The sequence below is a fragment of the Haliotis rufescens genome, unplaced genomic scaffold (assembly GCF_023055435.1).
Source record: "Haliotis rufescens isolate VD_foot unplaced genomic scaffold, xgHalRufe1.0.p SCAF_114, whole genome shotgun sequence".
NCBI classification, from domain to species: domain Eukaryota; kingdom Metazoa; phylum Mollusca; class Gastropoda; order Lepetellida; family Haliotidae; genus Haliotis; species Haliotis rufescens.
This window is the reverse complement of record NW_025963796.1, coordinates 515458-533464: the sequence shown is the minus strand read 5'-3', so window position 1 is coordinate 533464 and position 18007 is coordinate 515458. Positions and strand designations below refer to the sequence as shown.

At 42.1% G+C, this 18007-nt stretch overlaps 2 protein-coding genes across 2 annotated transcripts; one reads left to right on the top strand and one right to left on the bottom strand.

The window, feature by feature from the left end:
• Positions 1-2196: 2196 nt before the first annotated feature.
• On the top strand, positions 2197-2802 carry LOC125378165 (trichohyalin-like). Its single transcript, XM_048393108.1, has one exon. It carries the CDS (start codon positions 2197-2199, stop codon positions 2800-2802), a length of 606 nt encoding a protein of 201 aa, XP_048249065.1.
• Positions 2803-3888: 1086 nt separating this feature from the next.
• On the bottom strand, positions 3889-15844 carry LOC125378164 (probable glycosyltransferase STELLO1). The gene is made up of 3 exons (XM_048393107.1): positions 15705-15844; positions 8291-8440; positions 3889-6213 (listed from the first exon to the last, which is right to left on the bottom strand). The coding sequence occupies exons 1-3, from the start codon at positions 15842-15844 to the stop codon at positions 4242-4244; spliced, it is 2262 nt and encodes a 753-aa protein (XP_048249064.1). The 3' UTR covers positions 3889-4241.
• Positions 15845-18007: the final 2163 nt, after the last annotated feature.

Here is an 18007-nt window from a genome sequence, read left to right as displayed (position 1 = left end):
TATTGGTTGTTTGCAATTATTGGTTGTACACAGGTATTGGTTGTACACAAGTATTGGTTGTACACAGGTATTGGTTGTATACAGGTATTGGTTGTACACAGGTATTGGTTGTACACAGGTAGTGCTTGTATACAGGTATTGGTTGTACACAGGTATTGGTTGTATTCAGGTATTGGTTGTACACAGGTATTGGTTGTACACAGGTATTGGTTGTATACAGGTATTAGTTGTACACAGGTATTGGTTGTATACAGGTTTTGGTTGTGCACATGTATTGGTTGTACACGGGTATTGGTTGTATCCAGGTATTGGTTGTACACAGGTATTGGTTGTATTCAGGTATTGGTTATACACAGGTATTGGTTATACACATGTATTGGTTGTACACAGGTATTTTTTGTATGCAGGTATTTGTTGTATGCAGGTATTGGTTGTATACAGGTGTTGGTTCTATGCATGAATTCCTTGTACACATGTATTGGTTGTACACAGGTATTTGTTCTATAGAGGTATTGGTTGTAAAGATGTATTGGTGGTTTACATGTATTGGTTGCATACAGGTATTGGTTGTATGCATGTATTGCTTGTACACAGGTATTTTTTGTATGCAGGTATTTGTTGTATGCATGTATTGGTTGTATACAGGTATTGGTTGTAAACAGGTATTTGTTGTACACAGGTATCGGTTGTACACAGGTATTGGTTGTTTACAGGTATTGGTTGTACACGGGTATTGGTTGTATTCAGGTATTGGTTATACACAGGTATTGGTTGTACACGGGTATTGGTTGTACACAGGTATTTTTTGTATACAGGTATTGGTTGTACACAGGTATTTGTTGTACACAGGTATTCGTTGTACACAGGTATTGGTTGTTTACAGGTATTGGTTGTACAGGGGTATTGGTTGTATGCAGGTGTTGGTTGCATACAGGTGTTGGTTGCATACAGGTGTTGGATGTACACAGGTGTCTGTTGTATGCAGGTGTTGGTTGTATACAGGTATTGGTTGTATTCAGGTATTGGTTGTACACAGGTATTGGTTGTATGCAGGTATTGGTTGTACACAGGTATTGGTTCTTTACAGGTATTGGTTGTACACAGGTATTGGTTGTATGCAGGTGTTGGTTGCATACGGGTGTTGGTTGTACACAGGTAGTGCTTGTATACAGGTATTGGTTGTACACATGTATTGGTTGTCTTCAGGTATTGGTTGTACACAGGTATTGGTTGTACACAGGTATTGGTTGTATACAGGTATTAGTTGTACACAGGTATTGGTTGTATACAGGTTTTGGTTGTGCACATGTATTGGTTGTACACAGGTATTGGTTGTATCCAGGTATTGGTTGTACACAGGTATTGGTTGTATTCAGGTATTGGTTATACACAGGTATTGGTTGTACACAGGTATTGGTTGTACACAGGTATTGCTTGTATACAGGTATTGGTTGTACACAGGTATTGGTTGTACACAGGTATTGGTTGTATTCAGGTATTGGTTGTATAAAGGTGTTGGTTGTACACGGGTATTGGTTGTACACAGGTGTCTGTTGTATGCAGGTGTTGGTTGTATACAGGTATTGGTTGTTTACAGGTATTGGCTGTACACAGGTGTCTGTTGTATGGAGGTGTTGGTTGTATACAGGTGTTGGTTGTACACAGGTGTCTGTTGTATGAAGGTATTGGTTGTATACAGGTATTGGTTGTATACAGGTATTGGTTGTACACAGGTGATGGTTTTACAGAGGTATTTGTTGTATGCTGTTGTTGGTTGTACACAGGTATTGGTTGTATAAAGGTATTGGTTGTACACAGGTATTAATTGTATACAGGTATTGGTTGTACACAGGTGATGGTTTTACAGAAGTATTTGTTGTATGCTGGTGTTGGTTGTACACAGGTATTGGTTGTATAAAGGTATTGGTTGTACACAGGTATTTGTGAAGGATGTACATACACACCTGTGCGATACTTTCGGTATTTTTTACCAATCGTATTCCATTTATTTTGGGAGAGAGATAGAACATTAACACTACATCAGTTCACACACAAAAGGCGTACGAAGGAGAGAGAGGCGAGTACGGGGAGGAGATAGACGCGGTTACGGTAGCAGAGAGAGACGAGTTCGGCGAGGAGTGAGGGGCGGTAACGGGGAGGAACGAGATACGAGTACGGGTGGAGGGAGAGACGTACATGTATATCGTGAGGCGAGAGAGGCGGGAGGAGAGAGAGGTGGATACGGGGAAGAGAGAGGAGATTATGTGGAGGAGAGAGAGGACAGTACGGGGAGAAGAGAAAGGCGAGTACGAGGAGAAGAGAGAGGCGAGTACCGGGAGCAGAGAGGCGATTACGAGGAGACAGAGGCGAGTACGACGAGAAGACAGAAGCGAGTACGGGGAGGAGATAGAGGCGTTTACGGAGAGAAGAGAGAGGCGAATACGAGGAGGAGAGATGGGTGCGGTGAGGAGAGAGAGACGAGTGCGAGGAGGAGAGAGAGGCGCGTTGGGAGAGGAGAGAGAGACAAGTACAGGGAAGAGAGAAACGAGTGCGGGGAAGAGAGAGAGACGAGTACGGGGAGGAGAGAGAGGCAAGTGCGGGGAGGAGAGTGAAGCGATAATGGCGAGGAGGGAGAAGCGAGTACGGGGAGGAGAGAGAGACGAGTACGGGGAGGAGAGAGAGGCGTGTTTGGAGAGGAGAGAGAGACAAGTAGAGGGAAGAGAGAAACGAGTGCGGGGAAGAGAGAGAGACGAGTACGGGGAGGAGAGAGAGGCAAGTGCGGGGAGGAGAGTGAAGCGATAATGGCGAGGAGGGAGAAGCGAGTACGGGGAGGAGAGAGAGACGAGTACGGGGAGGAGAGAGAGGCAAGTGCGGGGAGGAGAGTGAAGCGATAATGGCGAGGAGGGAGAAGCGAGTACGGGGAGGAGAGAGAGACGAGTACGGGGAGGAGAGAGAGACGAGTACGGGGAGGAGAGAGAAGCGAGTACGGGGAGGAGAGAGGCGAGTACGGACATGAGAGAGTCAGGCGAGTACGGCGAGGCGAGGGGAGCGACAGAGGGGCGAGTACAGGGAGAAGAGAGAGGCTAGTACGAGGAGAAGAGGGAAATGTGTACGGGAAGAAGAGAGAGGTGAGTACTGGGAGAAGAGAGTGACGGGTACGGGGAGGAGAGAGATGGTATTACGAGGAGGAGAGAGAGGCGGTTACGGGAAGAAGAAAAGAGAGGCAAGTACGGAGAGGAGAGAGACGGGAACAGGAGGAGAGACAGGCGAGTACGGTGAGGAGAGAGAGAGGCGGGTACAGGGAAGAGAGAGAGAGAGAAGGACACGAGCATGAGAGAGAGGGGAGTACGTGAGGAGCGAATGGCAGGTGCGAGCATGAGAGACTACGACTACGGGGAGGAGAGAGAATCAGGTAAAGGTGGTTGCCATTTTATCGAAGAAAAATACCTTGCCCCAAAACTGTTGAAGGCTGTTGAAAAACAAGAACCTGCCTGACAGAATAATATTATTGTTGCAAGGAGTGTATCTAAACAAAAGGTCAGGCTGATAGTCTTAAATAACAAAAATATCTGGTTTTGTAGCTGATAAGAATACAAAATCCAAGGTGGGATAACACATCACCAATCTTTTCAATTTGTGTGGAATTTTACCACTGCTATCTCATCATAAGGATGTGCACCGGCTCATTTTCAGATATCAAATTGCTTGGTTGAAAATACTGGTATTACACTGCAATTAATTTTCAATCAGAAAACGAAAAGAGAACAAAATTTACTAGTTTGTGATTACTTTTAATAATAGCTAAAGACCAGGTATTTTTTTTAAAACAGCCGCATACATGACAGAAAGAGGACAGGATGCATAAATTATCTTTTTATATGACTTTATTTGATTTTTTACAACAGAAGTGTTCATTTTGACCAAAATATCCCAGAATCTGCAACCAAAATATCTGACCACAACCATCATATTCTATTACATTGGATGCAAAAACATTAAGTGACGTCAATTTGTTTTCTTTTGCTATGGAGAGGGGTGTGTCGGCAGTAGAGAGTCTGGCCACTCCTCTAGCAGTTGTAACACAACAATAATACCTTCACATTCTGCTTATTTGATCAAAAACGCACCTTTGTGACAGAGTTCAGCGCCATAATGCACCACAAGCCCCGCCTTTCTATTTGGAGCCAATCAGGAATCAGTAGTCCGTTAGCGGGTGTGGTTTTAAGGTTTCAGCATGCGAGTTAGGGCATTTTAAACCGCGAATTTTTCAAAGTTAGAGGAAAGAAATATTTACAGAAAAATGTCCTTCCTTCGGGGACATATACTGATTTTGATATTTTAACAGTGTGCACAAAGAGGTTACGCTCATTAAAATGCTTCGGTATGTCGGCAATTGGTTCATATCCGCAGTAGGTTCCCTTCATCATGTAAAGATTCTCCAACTTTTCTATTCCACGGGGAACTGTTGGAAATATCACCTCAATATATAAGTCAAACCTGGAGAAGTGTTCCATATAGTAGAGGTAGTCATCTTTGTATTTTTCAGGAACATAACAAATGTCCGACGAACCAATATAGAATCCATCTTTCTCCCTTGAGTTGTTAGAAAGCATATCTGTGAAACTGTTATATCTGTGAATATCTACAATTTTCAAAGCTTTTAGAGCAGCCTGGTATGCTTGTGATCCTACTTTGGGATGGTGCACCCGGTTGCCATGTTCCTTCCTAGACTGTCGTACAACTCTTACGTGATAAACCCAGAGTTTGTTTAATGGAAACATGTGAATGTTCCACACATTAAGCAAGACATCATCGCCCATGTACAAGTATCCATCAACACGGAACTGCATTTTCATGGCTTCTATCAAACAGAGCTGACCAAGCCAACCATTGGCATGGTCGACCTCTATGAAGGTCAAGGGCTTGAGAAGGAGCTTAGCGTGAGTGTCAAATTGATCTTTGTTGGCTTCACAATAAATGATGTGAGGAAAGTGCATGCTGTACATTGTCTCCAGAAACTGGAGATTCTCATAGTGGGGAAAGTTGAACACTACAATTAACAAAATATTTGGATATGTAATGATATCTGTCAGTTTAGATGCTATAAACGATTCACCGCTGCAATAGGAAGCTATTTGAGCAGCATGCGACACAACCGCAGGTGACTGCGTAGCTTGGGAATATATCTGGGGTGGTGTTTGCCCAGCCGCCCAGAATTTGACATTGATCTGTTGATCCGTCATACGAGTTTGTGTTTGCAATTTCTCTACTGTTATATATTGAGCAGCGTATTTTAGAGAACCAAACGGAATTCTTTTTGGTTCCTTGTAGCCAAGTGCCACAAGGTCCTTGATCCAAAGAGATGTCAGACTTGCATCCCTTTCCTTCCAAAAGTTCTCATGTACCATATCAGTCGATAATTTAGTCATACAAGCAAAAAATGTTCTATTTGCTCCACATTTCCATTTGGTAAGGAAATCAACAAGGCGTTCTGTCTGGAAATAGAGATCCTTCTCTTCCTGTGCATCACTGAGGTAGGAATGAGAGTTCCTCCTCTGGACAGCATTTGGTGGGAAGAACCCTACATTTCCTCCCATCTCCCACAAGAGTCTCTGAGCCCAGTAGCCTCTCCAAATATCACACACTCGGAATGTCGTGGTTGATGGAATTAGGAGTGCCCATAATGCATCATACAAGAAAAGGGTATTCTGGGAATTAAAGGGAGCAAAAACGCCAGCTGGAACAATTGCTGGTGGAGCTCTTCCATCAAAGGTCACATTCAGCTGAGAACGGGTTTGTTTCCGGGTCAGTCTGAAAATGGCATCCATATCTGGATCTCCGTTGACCAAACCCTGCTGAATAGATGGCGTTTTCCAGTGATTTAGTAGATATTCTGTTGTTGGTGATTCTCCTACAGAACCAAGCGGATATCCTCTTGGCCACAATGTCGGCTGTCCAAAATGGCGGTAGGGATTAAAGAGTTTTTCCCCTCTGTACAAGATTCCCCACATTGTTGGATCTAGTTTGAAAGTTTTCAGTAGATCAAGGGGACGATTGTCATCATCAGTTTCATAAATTACCTTTGCGCCATGAGCTATTGCAAACAGATATCCCATCGTCTTTCTTGCATAGCTCTCCTCAGGCAGAAGTGACTCTGTGTCAAAGCCAAGCCCACGCTGATCCTCTAAACTTAAAAATACACAGTTTTGGTTCCTGAAACAGAGGAACGTTGAGAAGAATCATAAGGATACATTCATTGTTTCATTGTTACCTTCAAAGAAATCGGGAAGCGTTTATTCATCATTGAATGTGGCAATTTTAGAATTTTAGCCCCTTAATTCGAGCGCCAAGCAGGGTAACAACAAGTACCATACTTTAATGTCTTTTTGGTATGACGCGGCGGGGATCGAGCCCACGACCTTTCACTCTACGGGTGAACGCTCTACCGCTAAACAAACGAAGGCGGTCTGAAAGAAAAAGCCTCTGACAAGAAATAGCCTCCATTGCCAGCATCGGTTAGATTTGAAATATTGTAACATAACCAGAGGTGCTTTCAGACCACAACAATGTCCCTATGTTGCTGCAGGGTTTATAAGCCAACTACAGGTGGCTGCTTCTGGATATAAATGACACTTTGGCTTCCTAAATGACACCTGAAGTGTAAAGGTTCAGTTGACACCATGGGCAGTATCCCTGTTAGTTACGGATCTGCTGAAGGGGAAACTGCTGCCACTCCTAATGCAAAGCTGCTTCCAATCCACACTGATTCTGTACATGATGCCCAAGGACCCAGAGGATCCAGATCAAGACTCATGGTACGTCAAGGCAGAACCATCATAGCCTTGTTCTGGACGTAGGCTGACACTGCCCGGATGTGGTCTGGCGTCATCATTCATGTGTGTTTGTTTTTTGTTGTTTAACGCCGCACTCAGCAATATTCCAGCTATATGACGGAGGTCTGTAAATAATCGAGTCTGGACCAGACAATCCAGTGATGACATCATGAGCATCGATCCACGCAATTGGGATACGATGCCGTGCATCAACCAAGTCAGACCACCCGATCCCGTTGGTCGCTCCTTACGATGAGCATAGTTGCTTTTTACGCCAGCATGGGTTGCTGAAGACCCATTTTTATTCCGGATCTTCAAGGGTCTTATCATTCATGTACTGAGATTTTGTGCCAGGGAGGTGGTTGTCGAAACGGAGGTTTAATTAATTTTAACTCGTTTAAAGATATTTAAGATGTACTGACTACATGTGAGGGTATCCACCTTGAGTGAGTGAGTGAGTTGGGTTTAACGCCGCTTTTAACAGTATTCCAGTTATATCACGACGTGGTGTCAGCTTAATGTGGGAGGAAAGCCCGAATTGATGCAGGTCTCAGACGTTTAGCACTTTGGTGACACCCACGAGAACGGGTATGGTGCTGACATACTAGAAACATAATCGGGGCGAACCGGGATTCCAACCCACAATCTGGCGTACCCAAGGGACGCAACTCTGCACATCGAATCGCAGCGCCTAAGACGACTGGGCCACCCGTGCCCCCTCATGTCCACCTTGAAACCATGTGAGATACACCCACAATCATTACCGAACCACCCCCAACAGTTGGCCTGATGTTCCTAGGTGTATACGCCATATTCCTGTGAATCCAAACCCCCAGTCGTTCATCTGTGACAAGGATCAGGAACCCAACTTCATCTGATCAATAAAATTTTCCTCAAGCGTCTTAGATCCCAAACCTGTTACGATACACAGCATGCCAATTGAGTAGCTATTGTTTACTGTATGGCAAAGGACTCTGATACCTTTCTGTGTACCATGTTCTCAGGGAAGACAGCGGGTTTAAACATCCAGAGTTGAATGTCTAAACATCCGGCACAATGGGGAACACATGTTGTTCACATGTGAACGGTGACATCCTCAGAGTGGGGCATGTTCAATTTTGCAAATACCTTTGACAGAGACTGGCCACAGCATGGAGAGTTTCTGGACAAATGGGTTTCCAGAATTAAAGTGGGACGTGTGAGCTGCGTCATTCCTGTCAGCGGGTTTAAACATCCAGATTTGTATGCCTAAACATCCGGCATTATGGGGAATACATGCGTGTCATGTTCTCACATATGAACGGTGACATCCTCAGAGTGGAGCGTCATTCCTGTCATAATCAGTATTTCTATAACATGTGAAATCAATGGTGACATGTTATAATTCATGTTCTCAGGGGGTGAGTTACATTTTCCCAGGTGTATATCACTGAAATACAGATAGACTCTGACGTTACCTCCAGTCTGCTGGCGTCTTGGTGTCTCCGACGACAACAACCTTCCATCCGGGTATGTTTGCCAGGAACTTGATGTCTGGAGTAGGGTAGGAGATGGTTGTCACCACTATCCATCGATCTGACTGAACAGTGCTGAACTTGTCTATTTGCCTTAAAATAGATTGTCGGTACATATATAATATAAATAAAATATAATATGATGGTAATTTATTCATATTCAGAAACACACTACGGACACCCTGATGGCTATGTTCCCAAATACCGTTTTCGACGTAATAAGCGCCCAGGGCGCTCTCAAAATTAGAAATAGGGGGCTCTTTTTAGAATATTATTTTGTCGAAATAAACCAGAGTTGAAAGATAAATGTCGTTGTTTCAGCTGACAGCCTGAAATGTTTATATAGGAGAGATATATTTTTCCAGAATTTAATTGCCCATAATTAAGGGTGCATATAACACACGAGTGCGTATTATTAGCGAATAAAGAAGTATTGTGTACATTGATCAATCGGAAAGGGTGCTAATTGGGATTGTTAACGAGCCAATATATTAGCAAATATCGCCGTGGTTGCTTATTAGAGCGGAGCGCTTATTACGTCGAATACGGTACTAAACCACGAAAGAAAGATGTTCCGGACTATGTAACAGTAGCGGAATGTGACAACAACATCTATCTTGAGACCACCATTAGTGTGTGAACAGAGGTTAATTGTGAAGCGGCAACCGAGTGACCTGAATGGGTTTTACAAGATGGTAACTGGCCAATCAGATAGCTACATTCTTATTCAATAATCATACTATATTAAGCATCATCTCAAATTACATCACATGCCATTTGCAATCCATATGATTACCAAAAACGGAATATGGTTAAAATGTTGGGTATCATGGTGTCTACTTCAGGGCCATTAGTCATGCAGTTGCAACCATCGTAGACGTCATCAGCATTTACAAACCCATCAATAATGTACTGTAGCACCAAATTGCAAATATCGCAACACATGTCAGGCCCATACAAAATGGTACAGTAGCATAAATGGGCGATCTTATTTGTTCCAAAGGGAAATAACTCTCCCTTTGAAATGATCTAAGCGACGGTCCAACCTGTCGCTTCCGATCTTGTTTTTGGATCTATGCGCGCTGCGACAAACGTGTAGAGACGGAGCCAAGCTTAAGCTTTACCCTGTTGCACCTTCATTCAAAAATAGCCGTTTACAAGTAAATATTTTTAACTGGCACATATTTTGTAGTGATCATTTGTTTAGAATATCAACATTTGTTGAGTCTTCAACTAAAAGACGAATTGTCACGATAGAAGATAGCTGGGAAATCGCCATGAAAAACGGTATATTGCCACGGTATTTTCAAGGTCAGAAAACGGCGAGGCATTCTGTCAGTCTGGGCTAACATATTGCATCGATGAAATATTTAGGGCTTCGTGCCTGCAAGGCAGAAGACCTATTGTACTTGATAGGATTATTATTTGTTATTCCGCCAGAATCGCCAGTGGCCAGAATCGCTCCAAACCAACAGCAACATGGACACTAATGTGAAGCAGATACCAGCAAAATCCCAAGGCCATAGGCCCAATGGCTAAGGGCAGATAACTCATCAAAGTTTCAAGTTCAGCAGCAATAATCTTCGAAACCAACTGTCCAATGACTTCCAGATTTGCCATGCGGCAGGGCAATCAGATGCCAATCATGTTGTACTGCAGAACCATGGTAGCTACAACGCACCGTTTGGCAGCCATATTGGATTGAAGCATTTCGACATGCATTTTAGCATCTAAGCAATGCGACGTGTCCCTGGGGTCCTGACAAACTCAGAACACCAATCCGTTTGACTCTAGTGCCAAGGACAACAAAGTGACAGCGTGTTGAAAAGGGAATTCTTTGGCCCCTGTCATAAACTTGACATAGAGCAGAACTCTAAACACTAATATCTCGGCTAATTCTGAGTCAATTTCGCCTAGATTTCGTGTGTGTTTGTAGACTGGACTTGTCCATGGTTATGCCTAATTGTCGCCACATCGCATTGAAGGCTACGAAGAGACAAAATGAACCAGAATTTATCTATAACAACATATTTTAACTTATTGTACCTCGCCAGATCATCCAATAACTGTCAGACTAGGCACTCTTCAGTATTTAAATATGCAGTTCGATATTGAAATGCATTCACAAACTCCTAAGTTCTACATACACCAAACTGTGATCTGACTGAAAATGTCAATTTGTGGGGTAAAGAATGAGATATTAAGACACTTCAAACTTGTTCACTAAAGACACTGAAAGAAGCGTAGAGTATATATTGTTGGTAAACCTGTGATATAGGTTTGTGGATTTCATAAACAACTACTGTGTATAATTTTCAGGGAACTGCGATTATGTTTATCCGCTGTTGACTACCGAGATCAGTTGTCTGTGTTAGTGAGATACAGTGTACATACATGTACTGCTGATGACCAACGCAAGAAGAAACGGACTATAGAAATCTATTTTAGAAGTAGTGAAAGAAGCTGCAGTAAAATTTCGGAATAAGCCTCGTTCACAACAGCATTTCAATCTACTGAGACTACTGATGAACGTGCTCGCAACGGCCTTCTCCAATAGGCTGGTTATTTCTTGAATTAGTACCGACCCGTGATGTCTGTGGTGTGATGTTGTGCCCTGTTTCCTGGTGAACTGCAACTGTGTTCTATGGCTATGGTTGACGGATTTCAGAGAAACTTCTTGCATAACGCCACTTGGGAACGTCTGCAGAAACCGACTATGGTAATCACGTGTCAACATGCTGATTCGGTTATGTCTGAAAGTTGTATTCTCGGCACTAATGCAAGGTCGTGCACTGACCCCATTTGCCAATACACACCAATAAGATATTGTGTATCTGCTTCCCTAATAGCAATGGGAATGTGTAAATGGGGTCCACAGCTGCATCAGTCACGGTAACGGTATAGCGAGACTGCGATAGCGCTATAGCGCGGAAACTGGTACTGTATTGTTTCCCATGTCGTGTATTGACTGTGTGGCCGCATCGTGCTCTCGACCCATACAAACTGTGACTATATAGTGCAAAGTCTTTGAATTGCAGTTTGAAATGATGCACATGAGGAAGATAATTAATGGATGTTAACTAATTCAAATTTAGAGATAACAAATTCTGTATTTACTTTAAAGGCGACGTTTCTGTATATATCTGTATACCGTTGTCAATCAAGGCTGAAGAATGAACAGTTATCAGCGTCAGTAAGGTACAGTGTACATACTGCGGGTGGACAAGGCAAGCAGAAACGGACTATAGAAATATATTTCACGCTCGTATCTTCAACGGTTCTGCATAGAAAACATTGCAACTTGTATGACTAAACAACCTCGTATTTGTGTTTTTGGATGCATGTGGAAACTAAAGCGGCTTGGCAGTTCTATTTCATTTCAACTATAGAAACATGGGCGCGGAACATGGAGGAACGGACGATAGAAATCACGGGCGCGCATTTTGTTTGATTTGGCTATCGCTGAACGTGGTATTCTCGTCAAGGCGAATGTCTCGCGCGATATTTTACAGACACTCCATCCAAGTTTAACCTTTACTTTAAAATGAAAATGAAAATCTATCGTTTCTAGATATGATGGTTGAAATTTCAAACAATAACATTGAAACAGATGTAAATACGAACTAACATATTCCAAACGATACCTCAATTACAATTCCTGTCACCCCCGTCATACTAAAAACAGTATCCCTTACTCATAGGCACATATAATCTGTGTGCTAGTATCTAATTTAGATCGTGCACAATGTAGACTCGATGAACTGAGGTAGAAACTACCCTAGAAAAATAGTAGAAGACGCAATAAACAATATTTGGAAATGTTCAGGAGACATGGTATTTTTTAAGTAAGTGTAAAGACCATAAATGTCACTGAATAAACTTATCAATATTGATATTGTGATATTGCTGGAATATTGCTAAAAGCGGCGTAAAACCATACTCACTCACTCACTCACTAGGGTTTCTATCTCAAAAGGAAAACAAGAATGCAAAACAGAGCAAAAGTGTACCTTACCTAATTGTGGTTCTTGCCCTTATGGTTAACAATGTTGTTCTTTTACATTCAAAGACGGAAAAACTGTCTTATGTCTGTAAAAATATAAATTGTGCTTCGAAAAACTTGATTTATGTCCCCCGAAACACTGAGGGTCATGCTGTGGTTATGTTTTGACTGTAGAACCCCATAGCAACTCTCACCTAGGACACATACATCTTTGACAGGCCCTTACCACTGATCTATAGTTCGTATACATGCGTGCCTTTACAAATAATTGAAGAAGCAATAACATTCAAACTAAAACAACTGATTTTTAATGTTACTTTTATGTCAACATTCAAGTTACATCTGACATATATTTTCTTTTAATTCTGACAGTATTTATTTAGGAAATAAATATGCTGAATGGAAATCTACCATGTATTTTTCAAGCAATCAGTTGCTCAGAAATGGTTCAGAAACATCCATTACAGTTATCATCAAAACACACCGGACACTGCATCATAGCAGCTGGCGTTAGAGGCAGTCTAAAACCATCCTAATTTGTAATTTCAGATGGCCTCATTTCCACTGCAGATTACAGTGCACATGCTGCAGTCCTCACATTTCGCCATCACTCAATAAGACCAGTTGCGTGTAACATTAACGTCTGCAGCATTGGCTATTTAAAAAAGGATTTTGCAACATAAAACATGATTCATCACGATAGTGTCAACACATGTCCTGTGTGAACGTCTTCTCGGATTGAAACAGTCACTTATCCTTTCACAAGTCAGTATCAGTGATACACAGCAGTGATACAAGCATCATGCAACAGATCAGTTGAAATAGAAGGTGAAGGAAGAGGGGTAATGTCCTGTTGTGGAATGATTTTGGTTGGTTTGTTGCTTAACTCCTTACAGTGGCATTTAGAAGTTGGTGTGATGAAGTGAGACAAGTTCTATGGATGTATAACTTCTTTATTACAATTAGTGCGACGTTTCAGTGTAAATCATATCCTAACACCTTTATCAAGCAAGTGTGAAGTGATGTCACGTCCATGGGTCTAAAGGAACTCGAGGACGTGCACACGTGAGTGCGGACAATTTCGTTAGGATAACCCACTCATGCCAAATTGTCACCAATAACTGTCAATTTCTAAGTCAATAAATATCCGATTCTGCCATTTTCTAATACACTGCTTTATTCTGTGACATGATGTATCCAAAGAGTCAAAATTCGACGTGAAACATATGGCATACATTCGTATTGTTGCGTTGGTAAATACTATCGGTATGGCTTACGAAGCAGGTTGAAGCTGAAACCATACAAAACAAGAAACTTACTTGCATGTCCTCAGGTGCGAAACACAGGCTGTCACACCACTAAGTCGCTCCGTAATAATTCAACATACGGTACATACATACACACATCACACAAGACCGCCTCCGTGGTCTAGTGGTAGAGCGTCCGCCCGGAGAGCGGAAGGTCCGGGGTTCGATCCCCGACCGCGTCATACCAAAAGACGTTAAAAGATGGTACTTGTTGTTACCCTGTCTGGCGCTCGGCATTAAGGGGCTAAAACAAGGACTGGTCGGCTCGGAGTCAGTATACTGTGTCTGAGTGGGGTATTCATGTTTAACTGCGGCATGGTATCTCAGTGAGCTAGCACTATAAATCGGCATCAGTCCGGACTAGTACAAGCAGCCACACACACACGTACATTCACGTCGCTATATAAGTGCAGTAATCTTGGACGCGACGTTAAACCCGATTTTACCTCACCTCGAGCTCACCACACATCACACAACCATGGTAACTCTGAAATATTTCTGACTTCAAAGGAACGTTATATTAAATTACACTTTCATAGATACATATATATATACCTTGCATGCATATGCAATGTCAGAATCATAGCGTCCCAAACAGCCGGACATCAGTTTACAACTCATAGCGATGCATACTTTGAAATTTCACGTCAAACCGCATGCTTTTTCTCACATACCATTCACTTGCAGTTACCATTCCTGTCCAAACCAAGCCATTCAACCGCATACCGCTAAATAAAAACAAAAGTGACTTTCTGTCATCTACACTGACTATTAAAGGGCTCCTTCGATGTGTCTCCCCTCACCGATATGCTCCCACCACCGAATGCAGAAGGCTACAAAACAAGCGTCAGTGCACAAAGGTCCATCTGACATTGATAAACACGCTGACGGCCATCAATCACTACTGTCAAGATGAAACCTGGACTCAAACGTTATGGTCGGATGTGATGCTTTAATCGGATGTAAGCTAGGTATGCTGCTTTTGTCAAAATGACAGTTCGGAGCCGATTTTGCAGTAAACAGTCAAATATTATCATCTTTCCGACACGATCTGACCCGTGGAAGACTAAAAGCCCTGTTTACTCCAACACGTTGCCAATGAGTTGATACCGACCCCATTGACTATATGCTGCTAAGATGAACTTCAAAAAGCTTGAGATTAATTAATATCTCTTGTGAAATATGTTTCTAGTTTGCCCGAGGCATTCACATAAATTTCAAATTGAAGCAAGTGTTATGTTCTGTTGATGACAACAGATGTAACTTGAAGATGATCAATAAAAAACAACCAAACAGTACCAGCTGAGCAAAAGGGCAATGCTATGTCTGATGACCAGGCCACAGTAGAGTGAATGAGTGAGTTGGGTTTAACGCCGCTTTTAACAGTATTCCAGTTATATCACGGCGTGTCAGCTTAATGTGGGAGGAAAGCCCGAAGTGATGTAGGTCTCAGACGTTTACCACTTCGGTGAAACCCACGAGCACGGTTATGGTGCTGACAAACCTAGAAACATAATCAGGGCGAACAGGGATTCGAACCCACAATCATAGGTTTCTGGCGTGCCCAAGGGACGAGGCCACAGTGGAAGTTTGTGATGTAAATAGTAAAAAATAAAAGTAAAATGTTTTCCTCAAGTAAACAATATTACATGCCCTTGGCAAATTGAATGCCACTGTGTTCGTGTTGTCGAAATATAAACGAATGAATGTAACAGAATTAGTCCCTGTCTACAATCTACCGATCAAATGCCTAAATGGACTCAAGAGTGACATTTTTACATGTGTAAATGTCGGACTGACTGACTGATATAGAAGATTTAACGTGCGCTTTCCGACTGTAGCGTATTTCGCACACGGGCCTGGCCAGACCATTTAGTGTATTCCGAAAAGGGTGAAAGTGGTGTGTGCAACCCAAGAAGGGGCTTTTAGGGGTTGCTTAATTATATTGAATTTTTGGAATTTTTAAATTTGGAATAAATGGAATGTCGGAGATATGTGCAGCTTTATATTTCAACCCTGGGGTAATAGTAAGGATTCCCTGGTTTACCTTGAGCTGAAGTTCCTGTTATCAATGGTAATCTTGCTCCTTTGCAATCCTCCAGGCCAAGCAATGTAAGCAAACAACAGACACACACAAACGGCCAACGTGTTCAAGAATCCTAAAACACGCCAGGACACAAATCGCATCTTGTTTGTTGATCCACTTCTCCACTCAGGATCTTTTCCGAACTAAACAGATCATATGGTTATCACTTACGGCTAAAAGAGTATTTGAGGTAGGAAACGACCGCACTGAGTGGGCGGAGCTTGTACGAATGATCTGACACGCGACTCTACAGCCTCAATTGATTTTCTGTACATAAGTGAGTTTTACGGCACAGCCAATCAAAGACCAACGCTGTCCACTGTGACGACATTTAAGCCCAATGTGAAACTTTCCTGGTGATTCGTCACAACAGACAGACAGAAATAGTTTATTAAAGTGTCACAAGTTAAACACACTTTGCTGAAACATTTCACACCTCAATGAAATATGTTTAACATCCAGCCACATCTTGGCTTACGAGACACTACTTATTTATAACATTATGTACGATGAAATTATTATACTATTCACAATGATATACTCGTTATAAAATGATGTAAAACAATACACAATGCAAGTATCATATGAATAATTATCATCTACAAACATGTTTCTTATGGTAGAAGCAATACATTTGATATGCTTAGGATTTTTTTCAGATAACAATTTAATGTAAAATATTTACGTTCTGTAGAATTGGAAGAAGATAAAATAATGGCGTGTCTTAGGTCCTTATAGAAATTACACTCTGAAAGGAGATGAACTTCTGTTTCCACTGTGTTACAAAAATAACAAGTTCTGTGCTCTAAAGGGGTGTCTATTGCGCCAACCAGCCTCTGCATGAAGGGAGATGCTTCCCTAGCGTTGTCTAGAGAGATATTTCCAGGATACAATGCTTTGCAAGAAAATGCCCGGGACAAAGATATTTTTTTTAAAAGACGGTAGTTACGTAGCTTATTTCTATGCTGAGGACTCGATGTATCGTTCCTGAAATGTTCAAACCAATTATATTTATCTATTACTTTACTAGATCACAGGGTTGCCGATATCATAAAGGATTTATCTCGCACGAAAACGACAGCCTCGCCCCCTAGGGGTTGGGATATTGTCCTGGGTTTTTTAAAGGAACGGGGCTTAAATAGGGAGATGATAGGTGAAAGGTGACGTTGGCGAGAGTTAGAGAGGTAGTACATGCACGAAGACACTGAACGTGTACAAATTTACACCCGAAGTCCCAAGAAGAAAGGATAGAAATATAAGACATCATTACTCTGGGTTTGGGGGTGGGGGGCGGGACCCCTCCGGGTAGAAATCAGCCAATGAGAGGACAGCAATTAAAAAAACGGGCAAAAGTGCATGTTATACTACTCACTCACTCACTCATGTTGAGAGGATGAGTAGCCTTGCTGTGATTCTAAACATTTTATAACAATTTAGCCAACTTTGATATATAAACAACAAATAGATTTCAGTTTGATGTCATCTTGATATAGTTGAACCGTACTTATTTTCTGGCTGCTATAAAACAATCAAAGATTGTTTTAAGCTGGCATTAATATTCTTATATACTTTGCATGTATGTGCTCAGTATTCTTTCTATTCCACCAAGCGGTTGGTCCTACAAGAAATTTTTCCTCAAGAGTGAGTGAGTGAGTGAGTTTGGTTTAACGCCGCTTTTAACAGTATTCCAGTTATATCGCGGCGTGTCAGCTTAATGTGGGAGGAGGCCCGAAGTGATGCAGGTATGGTGTTCCTCAAGAATACTGTACATCACGAAATAATGAGTCACCAAATCAGTGCGAGTGGCGACCCCTGGCCTAAAATGCGTTATCAGTGGCTCTACCTTTGAACTGTAAAAACTAATCAGCAAACGATAACACCAAGACTGTAGACTTAGAATTCCATGATTGAGTATTGGCTGATAGAACTTCGATTGAATGAGATCATTTGCTATTTCGACAAACTTGACTTCATCTGTTGATCTTACTTCCATGAATTAAAATGCACTATCTCGTCATCTTTTTCATTTTGGTGCCAAGTTACTATTTGCCACGGTGTCAGTGTTAGACGCTGAGGCGTTTTCATGTTTCCACTGAACAAAGAGGACCGCACCATTCCTTCATTTTTAAAGACTGCCTGTCATGTGGGGTCTCTTCAGGCACAGTCGCAGTCTCAATCTCTTCACGTCAGTATGCGTAACGTCACAAGCATGTACATGTAGAGTGAGTGCGTGAGTATGGGTTTACGCCGCTTTTAGCAATATT